Source organism: Eptatretus burgeri, chromosome 4 (genome assembly GCF_056783735.1).
Source record: "Eptatretus burgeri isolate ZD-2024b chromosome 4, Ebu_testis_v1, whole genome shotgun sequence".
Classification (NCBI taxonomy): domain Eukaryota; kingdom Metazoa; phylum Chordata; class Myxini; order Myxiniformes; family Myxinidae; genus Eptatretus; species Eptatretus burgeri.
The window spans coordinates 90,487,699-90,508,616 of record NC_140964.1 but is presented as its reverse complement, the minus strand read 5'-3'; the positions used below and the strand labels follow the sequence as shown (position 1 = coordinate 90,508,616).

General features: G+C 48.2%; 1 protein-coding gene across 1 annotated transcript; it reads left to right on the top strand.

The window, feature by feature from the left end:
- The first annotated feature begins 278 nt into the window (after positions 1–278).
- On the top strand, positions 279–19,289 carry PEX12 (peroxisomal biogenesis factor 12). Its single transcript, XM_085879274.1, has 5 exons — positions 279–492; positions 18,014–18,188; positions 18,288–18,432; positions 18,508–18,723; positions 18,809–19,289. Exons 1-5 carry the CDS (start codon positions 397–399, stop codon positions 19,206–19,208), a joined length of 1,032 nt encoding a protein of 343 aa, XP_085735400.1. The 5' UTR covers positions 279–396; the 3' UTR covers positions 19,209–19,289.
- Positions 19,290–20,918: the final 1,629 nt, after the last annotated feature.

The following is a 20,918-nucleotide window of genomic DNA, read 5'->3' as shown; positions in this document are numbered from 1 at the left end:
TTTTAGTTAAAGTGAAACGTTAATCCAAGGACGTGTGAACAGAAAATAAAATCCAACAGCATCTATTTTCAAGGCAGGTTCGATGGAAAAGAAGAAGAGGAGGAAAAGGAATATTTAATAATAAAGTAGTCGCACATGAAGAAGCGGAGAAGACGGAGAGGAAGAAGAACAAAATGAGGAGGAGGAACAACAAGAAGAAGAAGAAGAAGAAGAAGAAGAAGAAGAAGAAGAAGAAGAAGAAGAAGAAGAAGAAGAAGAAGAAGAAGAAGAAGAAGAAGAAGAAGAAGAAGAAGAAGAAGAAGAAGAAGAAGAAGAAGAAGAAGAAGAAGAAGAAGAAGAAGAAGAAGAAGAAGAAGAAGAGGAAAAGGAAAAGGTGTTTGCCTGTAATCAGACATCATGGCGGAGGCTCTGGTTCGGCCGACTCTGTTTGTGTTGCTCGCCCAGGATGGGTTTCTCACGGCGACGCGGCCGGCACTCAGGCATTCCGTGAAGGTGGGTCTGGGTGGGGACGAGGTAACGGGTCGGGGTGGGGACGAGGTGACGGGTCGGGGTGGGGACGAGGTGACGGGTCGGGGTGGGGACGAGGTGACGGGTCGGGGTGGGGACGAGGTGACGGGCCGGGGTGGGGACGAGGTGACGGGCCGGGGTGGGGACGAGGTGACGGGCCGGGGTGGGGACGAGGTGACGGGCCGGGGTGGGGACGAGGTGACGGGCCGGGGTGGGGACGAGGTGACGGGCCGGGGTGGGGACGAGGTGACGGGCCGGGGTGGGGACGAGGTGACGGGCCGGGGTGGGGACGAGGTGACGGGTCGGGGTGGGGACGAGGTGACGGGTCGGGGTGGGGACGAGGTGACGGGTCGTGGTGGGGACGAGGTGACGGGTCGGGGTGGGCACGCGGTGACGGGTCGGGGTGGGGACGCGGTGACGGGTCGGGGTGGGGACGCGGTGACGCGTCGGGGTGGGGACGCGGTGACGGGTCGGGGTGGGGACGCGGTGACGGGTCGGGGTGGGGACGAGGTGACGGGTCGGGGTGGGGACGAGGTGTCGGGGTGGGGACGAGGTGTCGGGGTGGGGACGAGGTGTCGGGTCGGGGACGAGGTCACGGGTCGGGGTGGGGACGCGGTAACGGGTCGGGGTGGGGACGCGGTAACGGGTCGGGGTGGGGACGCGGTAACGGGTCGGGGTGGGGACGAGGTAACGGGTCGGGGTGGGGACGAGGTAACGGGTCGGGGTGGGGACGCGGTAACGGGTCGGGGTGGGGACGCGGTAACGGGTCGGGGTGGGGACGCGGTAACGGGTCGGGGTGGGACGAGGTAACGGGTCGGGGTGGGGACGAGGTAACGGGTCGGGGTGGGGACGAGGTAACGGGTCGGGGTGGGGACGAGGTAACGGGTCGGGGTGGGGACGAGGTAACGGGTCGGGGTGGGGACGAGGTAACGGGTCGGGGTGGGGACGCGGTAACGGGTCGGGGTGGGGACGCGGTAACGGGTCGGGGTGGGGACGCGGTAACGGGTCGGGGTGGGGACGCGGTAACGGGTCGGGGTGGGGACGCGGTAACGGGTCGGGGTGGGGATGCGGTAGCGGGTGGGGGGGGGAGCGAGGTGGGGGGGCGGGGACGAGGTCACGGGTCGGGGTGGGGACGCGGTCACGGGTCGGGGTGGGGACGCGGTAACGGGTCGGGGTGGGGACGAGGTAACGGGTCGGGGTGGGGACGCGGTAACGGGTCGGGGTGGGGACGAGGTAACGGGTCGGGGTGGGGACGAGGTAACGGGTCGGGGTGGGGACGCGGTAACGGGTCGGGGTGGGGACGCGGTAACGGGTCGGGGTGGGGACGCGGTAACGGGTCGGGGTGGGACGAGGTAACGGGTCGGGGTGGGGACGAGGTAACGGGTCGTGGTGGGGACGAGGTAACGGGTCGGGGTGGGGACGAGGTAACGGGTCGGGGTGGGGACGCGGTAACGGGTCGGGGTGGGGACGCGGTAACGGGGCGGGGTGGGGACGCGGTAACGGGTCGGGGTGGGGACGCGGTAACGGGTCGGGGTGGGGACGCGGTAACGGGTCGGGGTGGGGACGCGGTAACGGGTCGGGGTGGGGACGCGGTAACGGGTCGGGGTGGGGACGCGGTAACGGGTCGGGGTGGGGACGCGGTAACGGGTCGGGGTGGGGACGAGGTAACGGGTCGGGGTGGGGAGGAGGTAACGGGTCGGGGTGGGGACGCGGTAACGGGTCGGGGTGGGGAGGAGGTAACGGGTCGGGGTCGGGACGAGGTAACGGGTCGGGGTCGGGACGAGGTAACGGGTCGGGGTCGGGACGAGGTAACGGGTCGGGGTGGGGACGAGGTAACGGGTCGGGGTGGGGACGAGGTAACGGGTCGGGGTGGGGACGAGGTAACGGGTCGGGGTGGGGACGAGGTAACGGGTCGGGGTGGGGACGAGGTAACGGGTCGGGGTGGGGACGAGGTAACGGGTCGGGGTGGGGACGAGGTAACGGGTCGGGTTGGGGAGAGGTAACGGATCGGGTGGGTTTTCTGTCCATGCGACATTGTAGAACGTCCTTCGGCCCCGAACCTGCTCGTCGGCAACGTCTCCAGCAGCTACGGGGGAAGCCAGAGCTCGGATCAGTGTCAGGACGTCGATGTTGAAGGGAACTAATCCTCCACACAAACACAACGTATCTAATGTTGTGAAAATGACATTCCTCCGTTTGTGGGAGAGTTACACACTCCAACGAGAAGGGCACTCAGTAGAGCGCACACCTCCACCAGGCTGAACAGTTTACGTTTTATTTCCTTGGTAATTCCAGCGTAACGGACGTAACATTGAGACAAAAATTGCATCACTAATGTTGAAATTTTGAAAAGGTTGGCCATATTACCGAGGGTTTCTTTATTACATATCGTAATTAGTCTCTATGGCTTTCTGATGTTGGTACAACCCCCATTGTGTAGTCTACTACTAAAGCAAAAATCAACATTTAATCGGCGTAACGGACGTAACATCGAAATGGACACAACTAAAACTGGCCATAGCACAATTCTTAAATCCTGCGAAATAACCAATTTGTAGTATACCTTTCATTCACGGTAAGCAAACTAAGCATAAGTAGCATACTTTCAATATTCCAACGATACGATCTGTCTGTTGTTTGTTAAAATATTTTGAAAAGTTCACTGTAACGGACGTAACCCATGCGATCACATATTGGATAGTCAATGCGAGGGCGCATTTTATGATATCTATACAATCTTACATACATCAGCGAACATTTGGTTGTCCAACAGCTTGTATTAGCCTCATTGCTTGCATATGCCTCGTTGATGTTGATCTATAGGCACAGAGAGAAATGGACCAAATATGTTGATGAGTAGTTACATCCTGATCCTATATCAGTAATATTCATCAGCGAATACTACTTCGGATTAAAACATTCATCAAATAGCCATATTTTCGACAAAATAACAGACAATGACTTACCGTTGGAAGACGTTGAGTCAGTTCTTTCTAGATGGCCGCCAAATCAAGTGACATCATCCACAGAGTAAATATCACATAAATTATGAAAATTCAGACCTAACTGAACACCGTCCAACAGAAATCCTTCTGAAAAATACATTTTCAAATTTTATGCTTCATGTCCATTATTACGTGGAATTACCCTCCACTGATCGGTCGGATCTGGATCTGGACCTTAACCAAAGTCTTCGGCTTGTTCTCATCCAGCAAGTTTCCCCGAAACTCGTCGACCAAGTTTCCCCGAAACTCGTCGACCAAGTTTCCCCGAAACTCGTCGACCAAGTTTCCCCGAAACTCGTCGACCAAGTTTCCCCGAAACTCGTCCACAACTGCTTGATATGTGGTGCTATCTACTATATAAATGGCAGTCCTTCTGTCTGTCTGTCTTTTTTTGTGACGAATAAGCTCCGAGACCAGTGAACCAATCTTGATGAAACTTTACACACATATAGAACTAACATTCAGCTCCAGGATGCGCTGAGTGGCTCTCCATAAAAATGAAAAAAAATATATGTTAAAAAAAAAAATATATATATATATAAATAAAATTTCCATTAGAACAAAAAAATGGCTTTCGAATAATGCGCCAGCGTATTAATCATAACAAAAAGCTTCATGGTTAAAAACGCTAGGGTTTTTTGAAATACAAAATGTTCGTATTCGTTGACTTTTTAAACATACACATTCTCCTCCTATTATTTGAATTCTCGAACTGCACGCGCACAGCAACAGCTAACTGCTGATCGATCTGCTCATGAAAGAGCCAGGCAAGCGGAGTCAGCTGCAGAGACACAGACAGAGACACAGACAGAGACACAGACAGAGACACAGACAGAGACACAGACAGAGACACAGACACAGAGAGACAGAGAGACAGAGAGACAGAGAGACAGAGAGAGAGCGTCGCCTAACTGTAAATATAGCGTCACACCGACGGGCGAGAGAAGCACAAAACTCACGTTCCAGCTTTCTAGGTCCGGGTTTTGGCAGGACATCAAGGACAGTTGCCACTGCTGCTAGAAACATTGAGTGGCTCAAGGCCGCCTTCAACTATGACCTCTCTGAGGATTACGGCAGCATAAAGCCTTCCTTCCATAAATCTGAGGAATAAAAGAAGCCTTCCTAATTTTCTCCATACAACTAATGCCTCAGTCTAACTAGCGTGAGGAAAATAGGGCAAATTTCCCGGGTATTCCCGGGTACTTCAGCTAGTATTGTATAAAAATCCACATCTTACTAAAATCGAATATATTCGTCTTGTCACCCACACAACATGGTGACAAAATTTTGTCCGAATCATGTATAACTTTTTGAGATATCCTGCTCACAGAACGACAAACGGGTGAAAACGTGACCGACGTCCACCTTCGGTGGCGGAGATAAAAAATGAATGGTGTCCTTCCATCGAGGACATCAGGCGTTTCAGTGATGCGGGAACCACGAGTCATCAACTACTGTAAAATGAACAAAAGCTGATATGTCTGTCAATGCTGACCCTTGTATCGCAAGAGAATCTTCACACCGATCTGCAGCCGACTCACTGACTGGCCCAGAGATGAAACACATGTTACAAGTGGTGGTCGCTGAGATTTCTTCGCAGCCTTTTTACGTTCAGGTTCATCGTGTTGAAAGTCTCTTCACAGACAAGGGTGCTTCCGAGCAGAGAGAGTGTCCTCTGAGCGTGTTTCCTGATCCTGAGTGTTTCCTGCATCGACATATGAGGGGAACCTCTCTTTCGACACGGAGTCGTACTGAAATTCAGCGAGGTGCATCTGTACCCATCGTGTGCAGTGTTCACATGACGAGCGAAGGAGTACGTGCCAACAAAGATGATTCATTTTCACTGGGCCAAAAATCTTCAAAATTACAGCTGAACTCTTGCGGTGGATCGGCGATGAATTGGTCGCACTCAGCTGCTTTCTTCGTGGCAGTGCTCAGTGTGTCGTTCACTTGTAGGCTGATGATGTGCACGAGGTTACCAGCTGTTATGTGTTGTTTTTAACTAAGTTCCAGCTGAAATGATTTGATGATGTCATGCAGCTGGTTGATGGGTTTCCCTTTTTGTTGCAGCTGCAAATTCAGATTGTTGAGCTGATATCAGAGAGCCACTTCTCATTTGAAAAACGTTGCACTTTCACCGCTTTTGCTTGATAGAAAATTTTTATCTTCTCCCGGAGATGAATATTAAAAAAAAACCGTTTGAGTACTTCGCCTTGTGCTGCAACACATCCTCATTTTCTGCAACTATTTCTTCCAACATCGAACTGAACCGTCGATGATCGAGTGCTGCTCTCCTCCACTATCATCATAATATCATGGGAGTAAGCCTGGAACTTCTAACACACTTTTCTCCGAACATATTCTGTTCATATTTTCGAAATCTTCACATTATGTGTTGCATGTGTTTATGCAGGTGATAGCGAATTCAAAAAATCGAATGTATATAGAATTTTCAGAGTGAATTGATGACGTCACAATCAGTGGCAAACCGACAGCTGGATCCCAGACGACATGCGTTACTTCACTGAGTCCATGAGTTCAAGACGTTTGTTCAATTGAGCATTTATGACTTTTATTCTGCCATGTTGTTAATCTGTTGATGGAGGTAATATAGAAACGATGAATATGTCAAATCGTTCGTGTTACTCATCCGGCACGATGTGTCAAGGCCAACAATCGAAAGCGACCGGTCTCAAACGTTACCATGGGAACGCAGACACGCCACCAATATGAACTGAGCTGTTGAATGCGGCGCAAAACATCCAAAGAAACTTCCGGAACCGAGAATTGTGATCCGTCCCGTCCCCCATACCAGTGGTGGACGGGTATCTGCTGGTATGACAAACCAATGTGAGCAGTCCATTTCCGCAGCCAACGAGTGCCGGTGCCTCGTCGGTTGTAATTCCTGCCAGTTCTCGCCCAAGGCAGCCCATACCGATTCAACACCGTTGTTAAACATTCAAACAAATCGGCCCCCTTGGAGTTTCCCCGAAGCATCTGCATGTCAGCCAGTTATTGTGTCACTTCAAAATTCTCGGTGACTGCCCCCTTTAGGAAAATCAAAAACTGCACAGAATCTGATGTGTGTGTGTGCTCTCATCTACCGAAAAAAAAAAAAAAATCTTCAGCTTGTGTTGCTTCCTGCTCAGAAATATCCCGAGACGCATCTTCAACGTCGCGTGTTACATCGTATTTTGAAAGAGACTGATGCTGGGGAACGGATCCTGAATACATTTTTGGCAGCCCTTATCAAGCACTCTTTCACAACTTGACTGGTGCCAAACAGCTTTCCACTCTTGCAGATGAGTGCTGCGATGTCGTAGCTCACTCGTGTGACGCTTTCTTGAAAAGTCGAGCTTCTTACAAGTGCTCTTCGGTAACGTACGTAGCTGTGTTTTGAGGTTGTTTTTTTTTTTTTCATGCAACATTTGTGGATTTACAGTACGAGGTTGCACGTTTCGTTTCATAACCCTGTCTGACATCGTATCCCTTCGTCACTGCGACAGATTCCTAGTGGATAAAGCATTGTGCCTTGTCTTTCACGTCCGGGAAGAAGTAATTCTCGATCCATGTTTCTTTGTTTTCCACATTCTCTTTCTTGCCTCATGCTCAATTTCGACACACTGCATAACCACGCAGCAATCTGCACCACCGTTACGACCACTCATGCTCACACAATTTGCGATTTCTCACCGAAGCAGGGGAAGGGGGGGGGTGGAGTGTAATATTTTAATAACATTGCAGAAATGACTTTGAGGGGCTAAGAATGCGTCAATTAGAATAGTTATTTCCGTTAATTTATGTTTTAGAATAAGGGTGAAGTAAAACCACTCCGTAACCAGAAATGCGTCAATAATCGTTTTGATAGCATGTTGTCATCCCCTCGCACTGCTCGTGTCTAAAACCGCTTTTTCATAATCCTTTTAAATAAAAGAAACACTTGTTTTATCTTTTGTAATCTGTCTTTTATGTTCTTTTAAAAGATAGCAGCTTTGCAAGCACGCCAGAGCGTGACTTCAGGGACTAGAACGTTCCGGACGAGCCGAGAAGTTTAGGGGTGGGGTTTTGGTTGAAGTGACACCTGAATGACCAATGAGCAGAGAGCGAGTTGGGCTTAGCGACGGCATGAGCGAGTTAATACAAAGCCTGAAGGGCGCTCGGATATTCTTCTTGCGTAGGGCAGCTTGGCTGCCGGGTAGCTATCGTTTTGTTGGGACGCAACTACGCCGCTGATGCTGTGCCCCTATACCAGTGCACTGGTTCTCGTTTCGCCGACTTCGGAAGGATGACTGGCTGAGTCAACCCCACCTGGTGTTAATTCAGCAGCCAACGGGGCTCAAACTCAGGACCCGAAGATCCCAAGCCAGCCACCCTAACCATTAGGCCAACACCAGGCTTGGCACTCGGATAAGGACAGGAGAGTGGACTGAAGTGTTCCCACGCATCAGAGGAAAACATGGAGACATCTTCCCACCATTGCACCACTCTCTGCTCTCCCACCCCGTACATCATCTCCGGCCCCTGTGCCACGTTGACCAGCACGACCATGGTTTCCGACCTTCCTGCTCCTACGTCGATCCACCTGCTGGAGTGCAAAAACCCTTGTGGACTTGCGGTTCTCAAATGAGCCGCAACACAGTACAGTCGTCCTTTGTCTCATCTCACTCGCTGTTGTCGTCTTCTGTCATGCGATTCCTCAAGTTACATAATTAAGAGTTCCTGTCTCGTCGATTTCCCCAGCACACGTATTTCATTGATTCGACTTTTTACTCTATAATTGTCTGTCCTCTTTTTCTCTTCCTTCCACACTTTATTACACATTTTAAATTCACTGGGTCTCTTTGCATTTGTTTGGACTGCTATCCATTGCTGAGAGAATAGCCGATTTGGTTATAAACAATTTGAGGATATTCTGTTTGAGTGCCGAACACTGTTAAATTCAGTCTCCCGCTGAGCGAAGGTGACTGCTCGCATCTCCATTTTGAATCAGGACCATCGACCGAGAGAGACAGGAGTCCGGCACGCCTCTCATTTGGCTGTTGGCGTTCCAAAGTGAGCTTGGCCGAGACGCAAATTGACCGTGATCTATCTCGGAGCGTCTGCCGTTTAGCCAGCATGCCCCCGCAAAATTGGTTTCAGCTCAGAGATTCGGATCGGAGGAGTGGTAAACCGTCTCAAATAAATTTTTGGAGATTTTGGTGCAATTCTTTTTAAAATTGCACATATGGAAAGCGATCATTGTGGCCTGAAGCAGCAGGTGGGGGGGGGGGACACTGGACAGACACAGCTGTGACTCCAGAGGAGATGGAAACGGAGATCCAACTAGAGGGCGCATTAGAGACTCCAGAGGAGATGGAAACGGAGGGTGGACACACCCAGCCATGGTGTGAATGGGGAGCAGGTTCAGGTTATACAGGTCTGGACGGGGACTTCCCGAGGAGTGGAGGGCAGGGGTTTGCCTGAGTGCGTGTGGTGTGGAAATGCGCCTGCACTACCACTCCACGAGTGTACGTGTCAGAGACTGAGACATCGGTGTGCAAACCTTTGTGGCAATGGGAGAGGTCGACGTCGTGAAGCTTGTGTGTGCAGACGTGTGGGCGAGAGCTAGGATGCGAGCAAGCGTATCAGTGTGGTGAGTGAGGAATGTGGAGCACGGCACATGAGGTGTGCAAGATGGACAACGAGAACGGCACTCGGTGGAATACATACCTTCGCCAGGTTGAACAGTTTGTTTTGTATCCCAACGAGAGGCTGGACCTTAACCAAAATCGAATCGGCTTGTTCTTGTCACCTAACCAACTCGAACACCTCGTTTTTAATCATAACTCGTCCATAGCTTTTTGAAATATCACGCGACTAACAGAGCCTACTCTTCCCTTTGCTAACGGACCAATTATTCAACCGGTTTTCCAAAAATTCTGGGCGAGAAGTAAAGGAAGACATTTATCCATGCATCGAGTGCTTTCACCCCTTCCCCACCACTCACACCCTGCTCCCCCCTCCCCCCCCCTTTGCCCCTGCTCGTCCTGATGTCCCTTCCCTCTAGAAATCTCTCACACCATGAGAGGCTTTGGCAGGCCCTTTGTGGGGGGTGGGGGGTGGAGGAGGAAAAGGGAAGAACACATTCACCCATGCAAAGAGTGCTTTAACCTCAGCGTTGCATCGTTCTTGGCCCAACCTCTCAATGGTGTAAAATCACTTCAAAAATTCTCATATCCTTGCTTGGATTTTTTCCAAAATCTAATCAATTCATCCTTGTCACACACTCAACCTGTCCACCAAGTTTTGTCCGAATCCGTTCCTAACTTTTTGGTATATCCTGCTCAAAACGAGACAGACAAACTGGGGTGAAAACATAACCTCTGTTCACCTATGGTAGCAGAAGTAAAGAGAAGAACAGAAAAGTAACGCAACCAGGCGATTCGCCGTGAGAGACGGATTGGTTCGGGTTCGAACCAGGACGGCTCCCCCCACCAAGAGAGCACGGTTCCAGCTCGGGTTGAGCTGATGGATGAACCAGGAGGTGCCGCATGATGGAGCACGCATGTGTGCAGGCCAGAGGTCGTGAATGTGAGTGCTGCCCACTCACAGTCTTGGAGAAAGGGCGGAGACGCTGAGACAGACAGAGGGGTGTCACGTTAGATATCGAGGCTGCAGGGTCTCCATGGAGTTCCACAGTGGACCAGAGGGGATAAAATAAAGCAGAGAATGAGCAGCCAAATGAGAATTTAATGGAAGGGTTTAGAAGACGTTTTAAATTGTAAATAAAAAAGAATGGGCTTGGATTATAAAAGCTCAATTTACAGATGGTTGATTTGTATTATGATTGGATGAATGGATTATAACGCCTTCCTTTTCCCTTCTCTCATCCCAATGAGATGAGGAATGAGTGGCGAGACGAGTGGTGGATGTGATTGGTCGTGTGGACTGAAATTTATTGTGATCAATAATTATGAAACAACATGGTGTGAAGTCGGTGTGTTTGAGTGAAGAGTGGAAGCGCAGCCCTCTGTGGAGATGAATCCTCATCATAATGACAGATAGACGGGATTCAGCTGTTTTGGAGCATGGATGCTGTTGGTTCTGGAAGAAGTAAAGCAAAATTGAAAAAGGTGTAAAAGTGTGGTTGAAGAGCTGGAAGTGTGGCCAACGTTTGAGTAGAGTTTTGACAGGGGTACCCTGTGTGCTGGCAGCAAACTGACAACGCATGCATGTCACAAATGCCAAGAGGTACATGTAAAATTTATTGAGGGAGACCTGGGTACCCAGGAGAGGACCAGAGGCACTACGTGCCAGAGAGGGCACCTGCTGGGGGGAGCCAGGGAAGGTTTCCCTGAATTCGGCTGGAGCAAGGCAGCTCACAAGCTGGCCCCAGCATCTCGGGGATCCTGCTGAAGGGGCCACACTGCCCAGCCACGAGATTGTGCAAGGGCAGAGAGAAAAATTTGAGGGCCAGGCCCAATCTGAGAAGAGCACGAGCACATGGAGTGGCATGTAAATTGCTTATTAGAACCACAATAGAGGGGGGGGGGGGTTAAAATAACGAGAGAAAAAAAAAAGTGTTTTTGAAAGTGTTAGGGTCGAGTGGAAATGCTTCCCCTTCGCACCATTTTGATGTCTGCAGATGCTGGATAGAACAGGAGGAGGGCAGTTGGATTTTGAGGACCCCTTGAGTCCCAACTTTAGATTAGGTGAAGGCACACCCCGCTCTACCCCCACCCAATCGAGCCACTCCATTAGGAAACCAGTAAAGGCTACACCACCCAACCTTTCAATCATGACATGTGTTTTAGTTTCTTCCCGGTCGACAGTTTACTTGAAAGGGATTAGGGGCGCAGGAGGGATAGCTTAGCTCAGAGGGTTTAGTCGAGGAACAAGAGCGAGACATAGAATAGAGGAATTGGTGTGGCAGGTAGGATTAGGGCCGAAGCCAACCACCCCACCTGCCGCAGTGCATGCTCCTGCTTCCACAATCAACAACTGCCACCGTCCTACCAGTTGCTTCAGGCCCTTGTCCCTGCCGACCATGACATCACCTGCCAGCCTGCCTGCTACAAGCCTGTGCTATCTGCCAGCCAGCCTGAGTCACCTGTTGCCACTGCCTAACCTATTCAAGCGGCTGCAATGGTCAAGCAGGTTGCATTTTGTTGTTGCATGGGCCAAAAAGGCCAAAGAAGACACCATTCTTGATAAAACTACATCAGCCATTGTTTAGGCCTTCTGTGTAGTTCTGTGCGCCGCTAAGGCCCTGAAGCCACCCAAGAGAGCTTGTTGTGTCAGGGCCCAGGGCTCTAACCTTGGGTAAGGGAGTGCTTCCCAGAAGGGAGTAACAATGAACTACATTATGAGCTTCATCAACTCTTTATTGAGTAAAATGGAAGAAGGTACTTCTCATGGCACCCTCACCCTTCCCAACCACAGTTGTATATTGTTAAAATAAATTTCCGGTTAAAGTTAAAGTGCGTGTTTTGGAACAGTGGATCGACAGACGAGGGATGGACTCTTTAATTACTGTATCCGGGGTTAGACTAGGATGGGGAGTTTGTATGATAAATGGAGTCGCACCCAACACTGATTCCCCGTCTGGACACAAGACTCCTGAGAGTCTGAAATGGAGGTGGAGATAGTGTTGTGGAATTGACTTCTCATGGCGAAGAATGCAAAGATTAGAATAGTTATTTCCCTTAATTTATGTTTTCGAAAAGATGTGAAGTAAAACCACTCCTGACCAGAAATGTTTCGATAGCATGTCATCTCCCCTCACAATGCGTGTCTAAAACCACTTTTTCATCATCCCTTTATGTTCTTTGAAAAGATAGCTGCCTCAACCTCCCCCTCCCAACCCCAAGGCTTCAAAACCCCCTCCACTCTCCACCACAACTCCTCAACCTCCACCTCCAAACCCCCTCCACTCTCCACCACAACTCCTCAACCTCCCCCTCCCAACGAATATAGAAACCGTGATCAAAACAGAAACAACATGGTTCCTCCACATCATGGCCCATCACGGTCACCTGTTCAACTCATAACTCCGCAAAATATGCGGAAACCCCGTGGAACCGCAACTCTCGAATGACCATAAGCAGCCTATTTGTGTCAATAAATGACTAAACCAATTATCCTCTTACTGATGCATAAGTAAGTGACCAATTTACGTCGTTTGGTTTGATAGAACGCCGTCAGCACATTATGGGACGATAGTCGAGTGAAGTCGTTTGTTCGAAATCTCTAAGGACCTAGTGTACTTCTATTCATGCAATACCTGGGTGTGTATCTTCGTGAATAAACTGGGTAAATAAATGCTTTTGTGTCCTTTGTTCACCCTCCCTGTTTACTTGTGAAATACGCACATGAAGTCACTTGGTCTCCGACTGATTCGAGTCGCCTTGATCGCAAACTGCTTTGGTTAATATGGAATAGGCAAAGCCTAGAAGCGAACGTAGAATTCTTCTTACATTCGCTTCTGACTTTACCTATAACTTGTTCACAACTGTATACTTGCCAACTATACCGTGGTACGTGAAAGCGCCACACAGCTGATGATTTTGACGCAATTTCCGGTTACTTCGGCCTGGATTCGGGATCAGCGAACAAATAATGTAAATCATGATAAAAAAATATTTCTTGATGATGCGGGAGATATCTTTGTTAAAATTAACTTTGGGAAAAAATAATTGAATAAATAAATAAATAAACTATCACTTCTGGTCAAGAATAAAAGAAATTAAAAGTTCCGGAAAGAGTTTCAAAATCACTCTCGGTAATGTTAAATACTAAATAAACACTTCCTGTCATGAACAAAATCACTTTCGGAAGTATAAAATTAACTTTGGGAAATAAATAAATAAACACTTCCGGTCATGATCTCCTGGCATGCATCATTCCCCATGACAAAAAACGGAAACAAAAAAAAAAACAGAAACAAAACAAAAACGGAAGCAAAATGGTCATAGCCAATGACACGGATTCACAATTGCCAGCGTATTGTGTTGTTTTTGTTGTTTCCTATTCTCTCATGTGCACGCGTTAAGTAATATTCACAAGATAGAAATAAAACCCAATTGTGTTTATACACCGCACAGCGTTTAACAACAAGCAGAAGCAAAAGGTCATATCCAATGACACGGATTCCAAATAGCCAGGGGTATTGTGTTGTTGTTGTTGTTTCCTATTCTCTCACGTGCACGCGTTAAGTATTGTTGTGGTTGACCAAATTCGCAAACCACCATTCAGGTCCGTTAGGTGAGATATCTCGGTAAGTATATGTGTAGTTAGGCCCAAACCCGTTGTCTAGAGGGAATAAATGTCAATCATGCGGGCTGCGACTCTTCAGGATAGCCGTTTTTCTTTTACTATCTTTATTTTGGACCAGCCGCCATTATTACCACCACCAACCACGTCTCAACAGCCATCACAACAACAACCACCAACCACAACGCCGCTTCACAATAACAACCACCAACCACAACGCCGCTTCACCACAACCGCCACGACCTTTACCGTCACAACTCGCCACCATCGCATCACCGTCATCTCGCGCCACTCGTGGGCACCGATGCTGGACTCGTGCGGGGCGCGCACCGAGCAGCGTGTTCAAAAACATCACGGACTTTCCGCAGAAAAACGGATCAAAACGACTCACGCCCACTTTTGTTCCGTCCAATCGGTGAGCGACGGGCGATTTGGCCCCGCCTCCAGGGCGTTGGATGGCGGTCGCTATATGCAAATTCATGGATCAAAAAGCATTCACGCCCACTTTTCCTCGGGCCAATGGGGAGCCAGCAAGAGAGGTGAAGGGTCGGAGGCAGAGGGTCAAGGGTAAAAGAGCGAAGCCACGGGGCTTATAAAAACGACTGCGTTCGTCAGACAAGTTGAGTAAGAGTTGGAAGTTGAGTAAGAGGGGAGCAGTTCGCAGTTGCAGTTCGCAATGGGCAGTTCGCAGTTGGGAGTTCGCGGAGTCGGAGTGAAGAGGACGGAGCTGTGGAGAGGCGGCGGCGGCGAAGGCGGACGAGGGGGTGCTCGCGTCGGATTCGGGGAACTGCGGAGAGAGAGGCCGGCGGCGCGACCGAGGTCGTGGTGGAGACGCTCGTCGCGGGACCCGAGATTTTGTGAAATCCTCCTTTCCCCGAGCATCAGCAACCCCCTCCTGTTTACCCCCGCGCTGAGATAGTGCGACAAAGGGGGCCCCCTTCCCACCCCCTACCAGACACTGTCCGCGAGGCCCGCGGAGTTGAGGCACCACTGCCGCTCCGCGTCTCATCATCAGACGGGTAGGCCCGACACGGTCTCGGCCCCAGGCCCGCCTACCCCCTCATCCTGGAGGGTGGTTCTCTTTTCTTTTGCTTTGGGAATGTGTGTTGTCGGTGCAGTCTGTGAAGTAAAATTGTATAAGTGTTGCCGAGTGCCCGGTAGTCGGATAGATCTGCATTGTTGCATTTGCTTTTTGTCTTCTTCTTTTACATGTGCTTTTGGTGGAATTGTATATGTGTGCTTTCCGTTCATCGCGAAATAAATGTGCTTATTGTTGAACTGTTTTCCCGCTTCGCTTCGTCATTTCTTTCATTGAATCCCCATCTTGCTTCACGTAAAGGGTTGGTCGTGGGCTAAGACGCCCGATAATTAATCGAACCGTCGAGGCCGACGAATAACACTGCTCGGTTATCCCGATAGTACAGAACGGGTCGCTTAAGTGGCCCGTGTCCGAAGTCGACCTGCGGCGAGGTGCGATCGCCCGGTCTACCCTCCGTGTGGGTACTTAGGTAGATCTAATTTGGCGAGCAACCCTATCCCACGCGGGGGCCGATTGGCTCGATCGCGGTGAGACCGAAAGGTCCACCCGTGACTGGTTCCCGGCGTTAGTCCGAGAGGGTTACGACTGGATTGTCCGTCCGGTGGGCGACGTGCCGCGATTCGAGTTACGTGGCCGTTCGCACGCCGGCGGGCGCGAATCAGCAACAGTATAAAGCTCACTGCATTCGCGAATATGGAATAGGCAAAGCTCAGAAGCGAACGTAGAATTCTTCTTACATTCGCTTCTTAAATATATCAAATTAAACCATCCTTTTGCGATGAAAAAATAAATATTACCTTAACATTACCTTCACAACAACAACTACACTGCCTAGAACAGGATCTCATCTGCAAAAATAAATATTACCTTAACATTACCTTCACAACAACAACTACACCGCCTAGAACAGGATCTCATCTGCAAAAATAAATATTACCTAAACATTACCTTCACAACAACAACTACACCGCCTAGAACAGGATTTCATCCAAAAAAATTAATATTACCTCAACATTACCTTCACAACAACAACTACACCGCCTAGAACAGGATCTCATCTGCAAAAATAATATTACCTTAACATTACCTTCACAACAACAACTACACCGCCTAGAACAGGATCTCATGTAAAAAAATAAATACTAGAAGCGAACGTAGAATTCTTCTTACATTCGCTTCTGACTTTACCTACAACTTGTTCACAACTGTATACACAATTTCCGGTTACTTCGGCCTGGATTCGGAATCGGCGATCAAATAACGTAAATCACGATTAAAAATTATTTTTTGATGATGCGGGAGATATCTTTATGAAAATCAGTGGAGGAAATATACACCATGTCTGATATTATTTGGGTCTTTCATGTCTCGGACGATGCCTTTATCTCCCGGCATGCATCATTCCCCATGACAAAAACCGGAAACAAAAAAAAACGGAAGCAAAAGGGTCATAGCTAACGACACGGATTCCAAATTGCCATGGTATTGTGTTGTTTTTGTTGTTTCCTATTCTCTCATGTGCACGCGTTAAGTAATATTCACAAGATAGAAATAAAACCCAATCGTGTTTTATACACCACACAGCGTTTAACAACAACCGGAAGCAAAAGGTCATAGCTAACGACACAGATTCCAAATAGCCAGGGGTATTGTGTTGTTGTTTCCGAATCCTATTCTCTCATGTGCACGCGTTAAGTATTAAGCTCACTTCATTCGCTATTAATCGTCCGTTAAAGGACAGATTGGGTTTGGGGCGTTGAGCATCGACAAGGAAAGCATGCCCCATGTGGCGCGGTGACCGATCGAACTGTCATTTGGGTGCGGGGGAGTACCAGCACATCATTGAGCAGACTCAGACATTCCACCGAAGCACGGTCGCGCCGCCTCTCCCTCCCTGTAATCCCTCGACTCTCAAGTATCGGGGATAAAGTAAATAATTAGGGATGTTTTTTTTTTTTTCGCAATGGCACGAGCTTCCCGGAACTCCTCGCCCGAAAAATGAAAAACAACGCGGGTTCGAAACGAAAACATGCATACTGTGTCTACGTGCATGCACGGTACAATACATCGTGGTTACACAGCCTGGATAGATACACACTGTCGTGTGCAGCCTGTGGCTGCTGGTTGCATCATCGGTAAGGGACGCGGCTGTGCCGCTGATGTAGTGCCCGTTACCAGTACACTGGTGCTCATTTCACCGACCTCTGAAGGATGACAGGCTGAATCAACCTCACCTGGTGTTAAGCTGACATCATAATGACAGGCAGCTGCAGGTAAGGCTGACAGGGTTCTAAGTTTTATTCCTTTGGAGATAAGTCACAAATCGAGAGGAAGTGTTATCTCTGTACAAAAATGTACTGAGACCGCATCTCAAATATCGTTTAGTATTGGTGGACATATCTGAGGAAGGATATAGCTGCCAAAGAGAGGGTACAGGGTAGAGCAAATATATTGATCTCAGGTCTAGCTAGATGAAGCTATGTGTAGCGGCGAGAGAGACGGGACTTTTTACATTAGGAGGTAGTTGCGAGGGCATCTGCTCGAGATGCTTAAGATAATAAAGGGTACTGATAAAAAAGTGCAGAATATTTTTTTTAGCAGAATTGACACTGATAGGATCTTACTTCTGTCCTAACTCTCCTCTTCTTCAGAGTAAAGAGGACAGTTAGGATGGTCCTCTTTCACTCAGGTAGTAGTAAATGCATGGAAGTCTCCTTGCAAAGGTAGTGCAGCACAAACAGTCGTTTTGGAATCGAGTTAGATATGTGTCTTAAAGTAGCAGAGATAGGCTGCACTTAGATATTGACACGATTGCACAGGTTTTATCGGTTTCATGGCTGCCTCCTACACGGAAGGTAGACGTATCTCAAATAAAGACGCAACAAAACCGCAGATTGTTTTCACTCCCTCAAACCGATCTCAGTACAACGACCAATGCATCCAAGTCATGGAGCGAGTTTGTTCGCAAATTAATAAAATGAATCCATGGTTTATCTCCAAGTATCCTGATTGGTAAATATGTTGATTATTATTCATAAATATTGCAATACCATGAAGTTTCAGGATATTTAATCTTCCCTTTTCTCAGTTTCTGACCCCCACCGGTTTGTGTTTTTGTCATTGCCCTAGATAGCCATCTTGATCATGCTTGAAAAGTACCGACTTAAATGTGGTTTGACCTGAGAATCTGTGGTCTTTGTGAACTTTGTAGGTCCTGGTCGAGTCCAATCCCAGTCGTTGGGAGTTCCTTTGGTCTTGGTTTGATGAGCTGTATAGTCTGCTGGAACTAACTCTCCAACACCACTACCTCATAAGTACCGGAGCCTCCTTCTCCGAAAACTTCTACGGTCTCAAACGGGTCCCGCAGTTTCCTCGTTCCACCGAAGGTTGGATTAACGGGAAACGTATTCCTCAAGTTTCTCAATGGTACGATGCCACTTGCCCTCATGGTGAGCACAGTCTCTTTTTCTTGCATTGTCATCAAGGCTGGTTGCCCCTGCGGGAGCATCGCGTTTCGTTGTTCTTGCTCGTGGCCGGACCCTATCTGCGAGTAAAGCTCACAAAGCTCTTCCAACGTTTGCGAGATGAAAGGGACTTTGGAGTGGTCTTCCCTCACACCGTCCGTGCCAGGTCAGTGTAGTTTGCCTTCCTGTTTATGACATGTTTGAGTTTGATCATCAAGCTCTTATCCAATGTGTCCCTCAGACTGCAGCAGCTTTTCCTGTCGACCTATCCTTTGGCTGTGCTGGCATGGGAAGGCATCGGACTCTACTTCCAGCTCTGTTATGCCCTCGGAAAGGTGAAACGACACTCAATACTGCTCTGGTTTGCTGGAGTGTACCTGTCCCACCGTACTCCACAAGATACGGCCAGGTTGCCAAAGCAACTTCAGGAAGCAGAAAACTTCTCCAATGAAGCTGGGTAAGAAAACTTCAATGGTACACATTGTGGATTGGTGATTGGTAAATTCTCAAAATTTAGCATCTTCTTCTTCTCTGTCCTTCAGGCTCATCGGTCGAATCGCATCGATCCTGAAATCGGTATTCGGTGGAACAACTATGTCCATCTCTTCGGCGTTCTCCATTTTGGTCTTCTTCCTTCAATTTTTAGAGTACTGGTATGCAGCGGGTGCAAGAGAGTCCATGGCAGCCGATCCATTTGGCCCCTGGTGTCCTATCCCACCGGCACCCACACACCTCGAAGTGCATGGAGAATCCACCGAGAAATGCCCCATCTGCTTGCAGCCTCGAAGCAATCCGGCGGTGCTTAGCACTTCGGGGTACGTTTTCTGCTACCCGTGCGTGTACAACTATGTACGTACATATCGCCGCTGTCCCGTCACCGGCTGCCCTTCGAGTCCTCGCCAGATGGTCCGGCTTTTTGCTCCCGAGCAGCATGGTTCATGATGATGGAATCTCAATCAGTGATTTTGTAAATGTCCATAGTACTTGCTGTGCAAGTTTGAAAAATAAAATTGTTTGCAGTTATTCCAGTTTACCAACTTTGCTTATTACCTCCGTCACCGAAGGTGAAGGAGGTTGTTTTCACCCCTTTCTGTCTGTCTGTGTACAGAATATCTCAAAAAGTTGTGGACGGGTCTCGATGAAATTTTGTGGACAGGTTCGGTATGTGACAAGGACGAACTGATTGGATTTTGGTGAAGATCTGGATCCGCCGATTAGAATTTTTAAAGCGATTCTTCACCATTGAGAGATCAGGCCAAAAAGGATATATAGCACGATATCTCAAAAAAGTTGTGGACGGATTCGGATGAAACTTGGTGGACTGGTTGGGTGTGTGACAAGGATGAATCAATTCGATCCAGAATGTCACATCCGATCAGTATGAACATTATTTGAGGGTCATCTACAGATAAAAGTTTTTTTTTTGAATAAGGTTCACTTGGCTGTGCCTGGGTGGGTTTGAGGGTAGAGGAGTAGCAGCTGAAATGTGAATCCCATCCACGTTGCTCCTGATGACTTCATCTTTGCTTGTTTGGGTTCCTTCTGATTACTCCAATGCAGGACTGAACCTATTTGGTCTTCTGTACCTATTTAATAATGAAAAAAAACAAAAAACGTCATGGGTCAGGGTCAGATGTCCGATCAAAGCTGGACGTCTTGGTCCCCGGTCATCACTGCCAACAGTTATAAAGTGGCAGTTCTAGTTATGTCTCTTATGTATCGAACACACCAGTACACAAACGTACTAACACACCAACATATTGTGTACTAACACATCAGTACACAAACGTACTAACACACCAACATATTGTGTACTAACACATCAGTACACAAACGTACTAACACACCAACATATTGTGTACTAACACATCAGTACACAAACGTACTAACACACCAACATATTGTGTACTAACACATCAGTACACAAACGTACTAACACACCAACATATTGTGTACTAACACATTAGTACACAAACGTACTAACACACCAACATATTGTGTACTAACACATCAGTACACAAACGTACTAACACACCAACATATTGTGTACTAACACATTAGTACACAAACGTACTAACACACCAACATATTGTGTACTAACACATCAGTACACAAACGTACTAACACACCAACATATTGTGTACTTACACACCAGTACACAAACGTACTAACACACCAACATATTGTGTACTAACACATTAGTACACAAACATACTAACACACCAACATATTGTGTACTAACACATCAGTACACAAACGTACTAACACACCAACATATTGTGTACTAACACATCAGTACACAAACGTACTAACACACCAACATATTGTGTACTAACACATCAGTACACAAACGTACTAACACACCAACATATTGTGTACTAACACATCAGTACACAAACGTACTAACACACCAACATATTGTGTACTAACACATCAGTACACAAACGTACTAACACACCAACATATTGTGTACTAACACATCAGTACACAAACGTACTAACACACCAACATATTGTGTACTAACACATCAGTACACAAACGTACTAACACACCAACATATTGTGTACTAACACATCAGTACACAAACGTACTAACACACCAACATATTGTGTACTAACACATCAGTACACAAACGTACTAACACACCAACAT

What these genes read in the sequence shown, in the direction of transcription:
- PEX12 (XM_085879274.1), top strand. Translation starts at nt 397, where the DNA reads ATGGCGGAGGCTCTGGTTCGGCCGACTCTGTTTGTGTTGCTCGCCCAG. An exon ending in GTTTCCTCGTTCCACCGAAG is followed by an intron (nt 18,189 to 18,287) that starts GTTGGATTAACG and finishes ATTGTCATCAAG; the next exon opens with GCTGGTTGCCCCTGCGGGAG. An exon ending in AACTTCTCCAATGAAGCTGG is followed by an intron (nt 18,724 to 18,808) that starts GTAAGAAAACTT and finishes TCTGTCCTTCAG; the next exon opens with GCTCATCGGTCGAATCGCAT.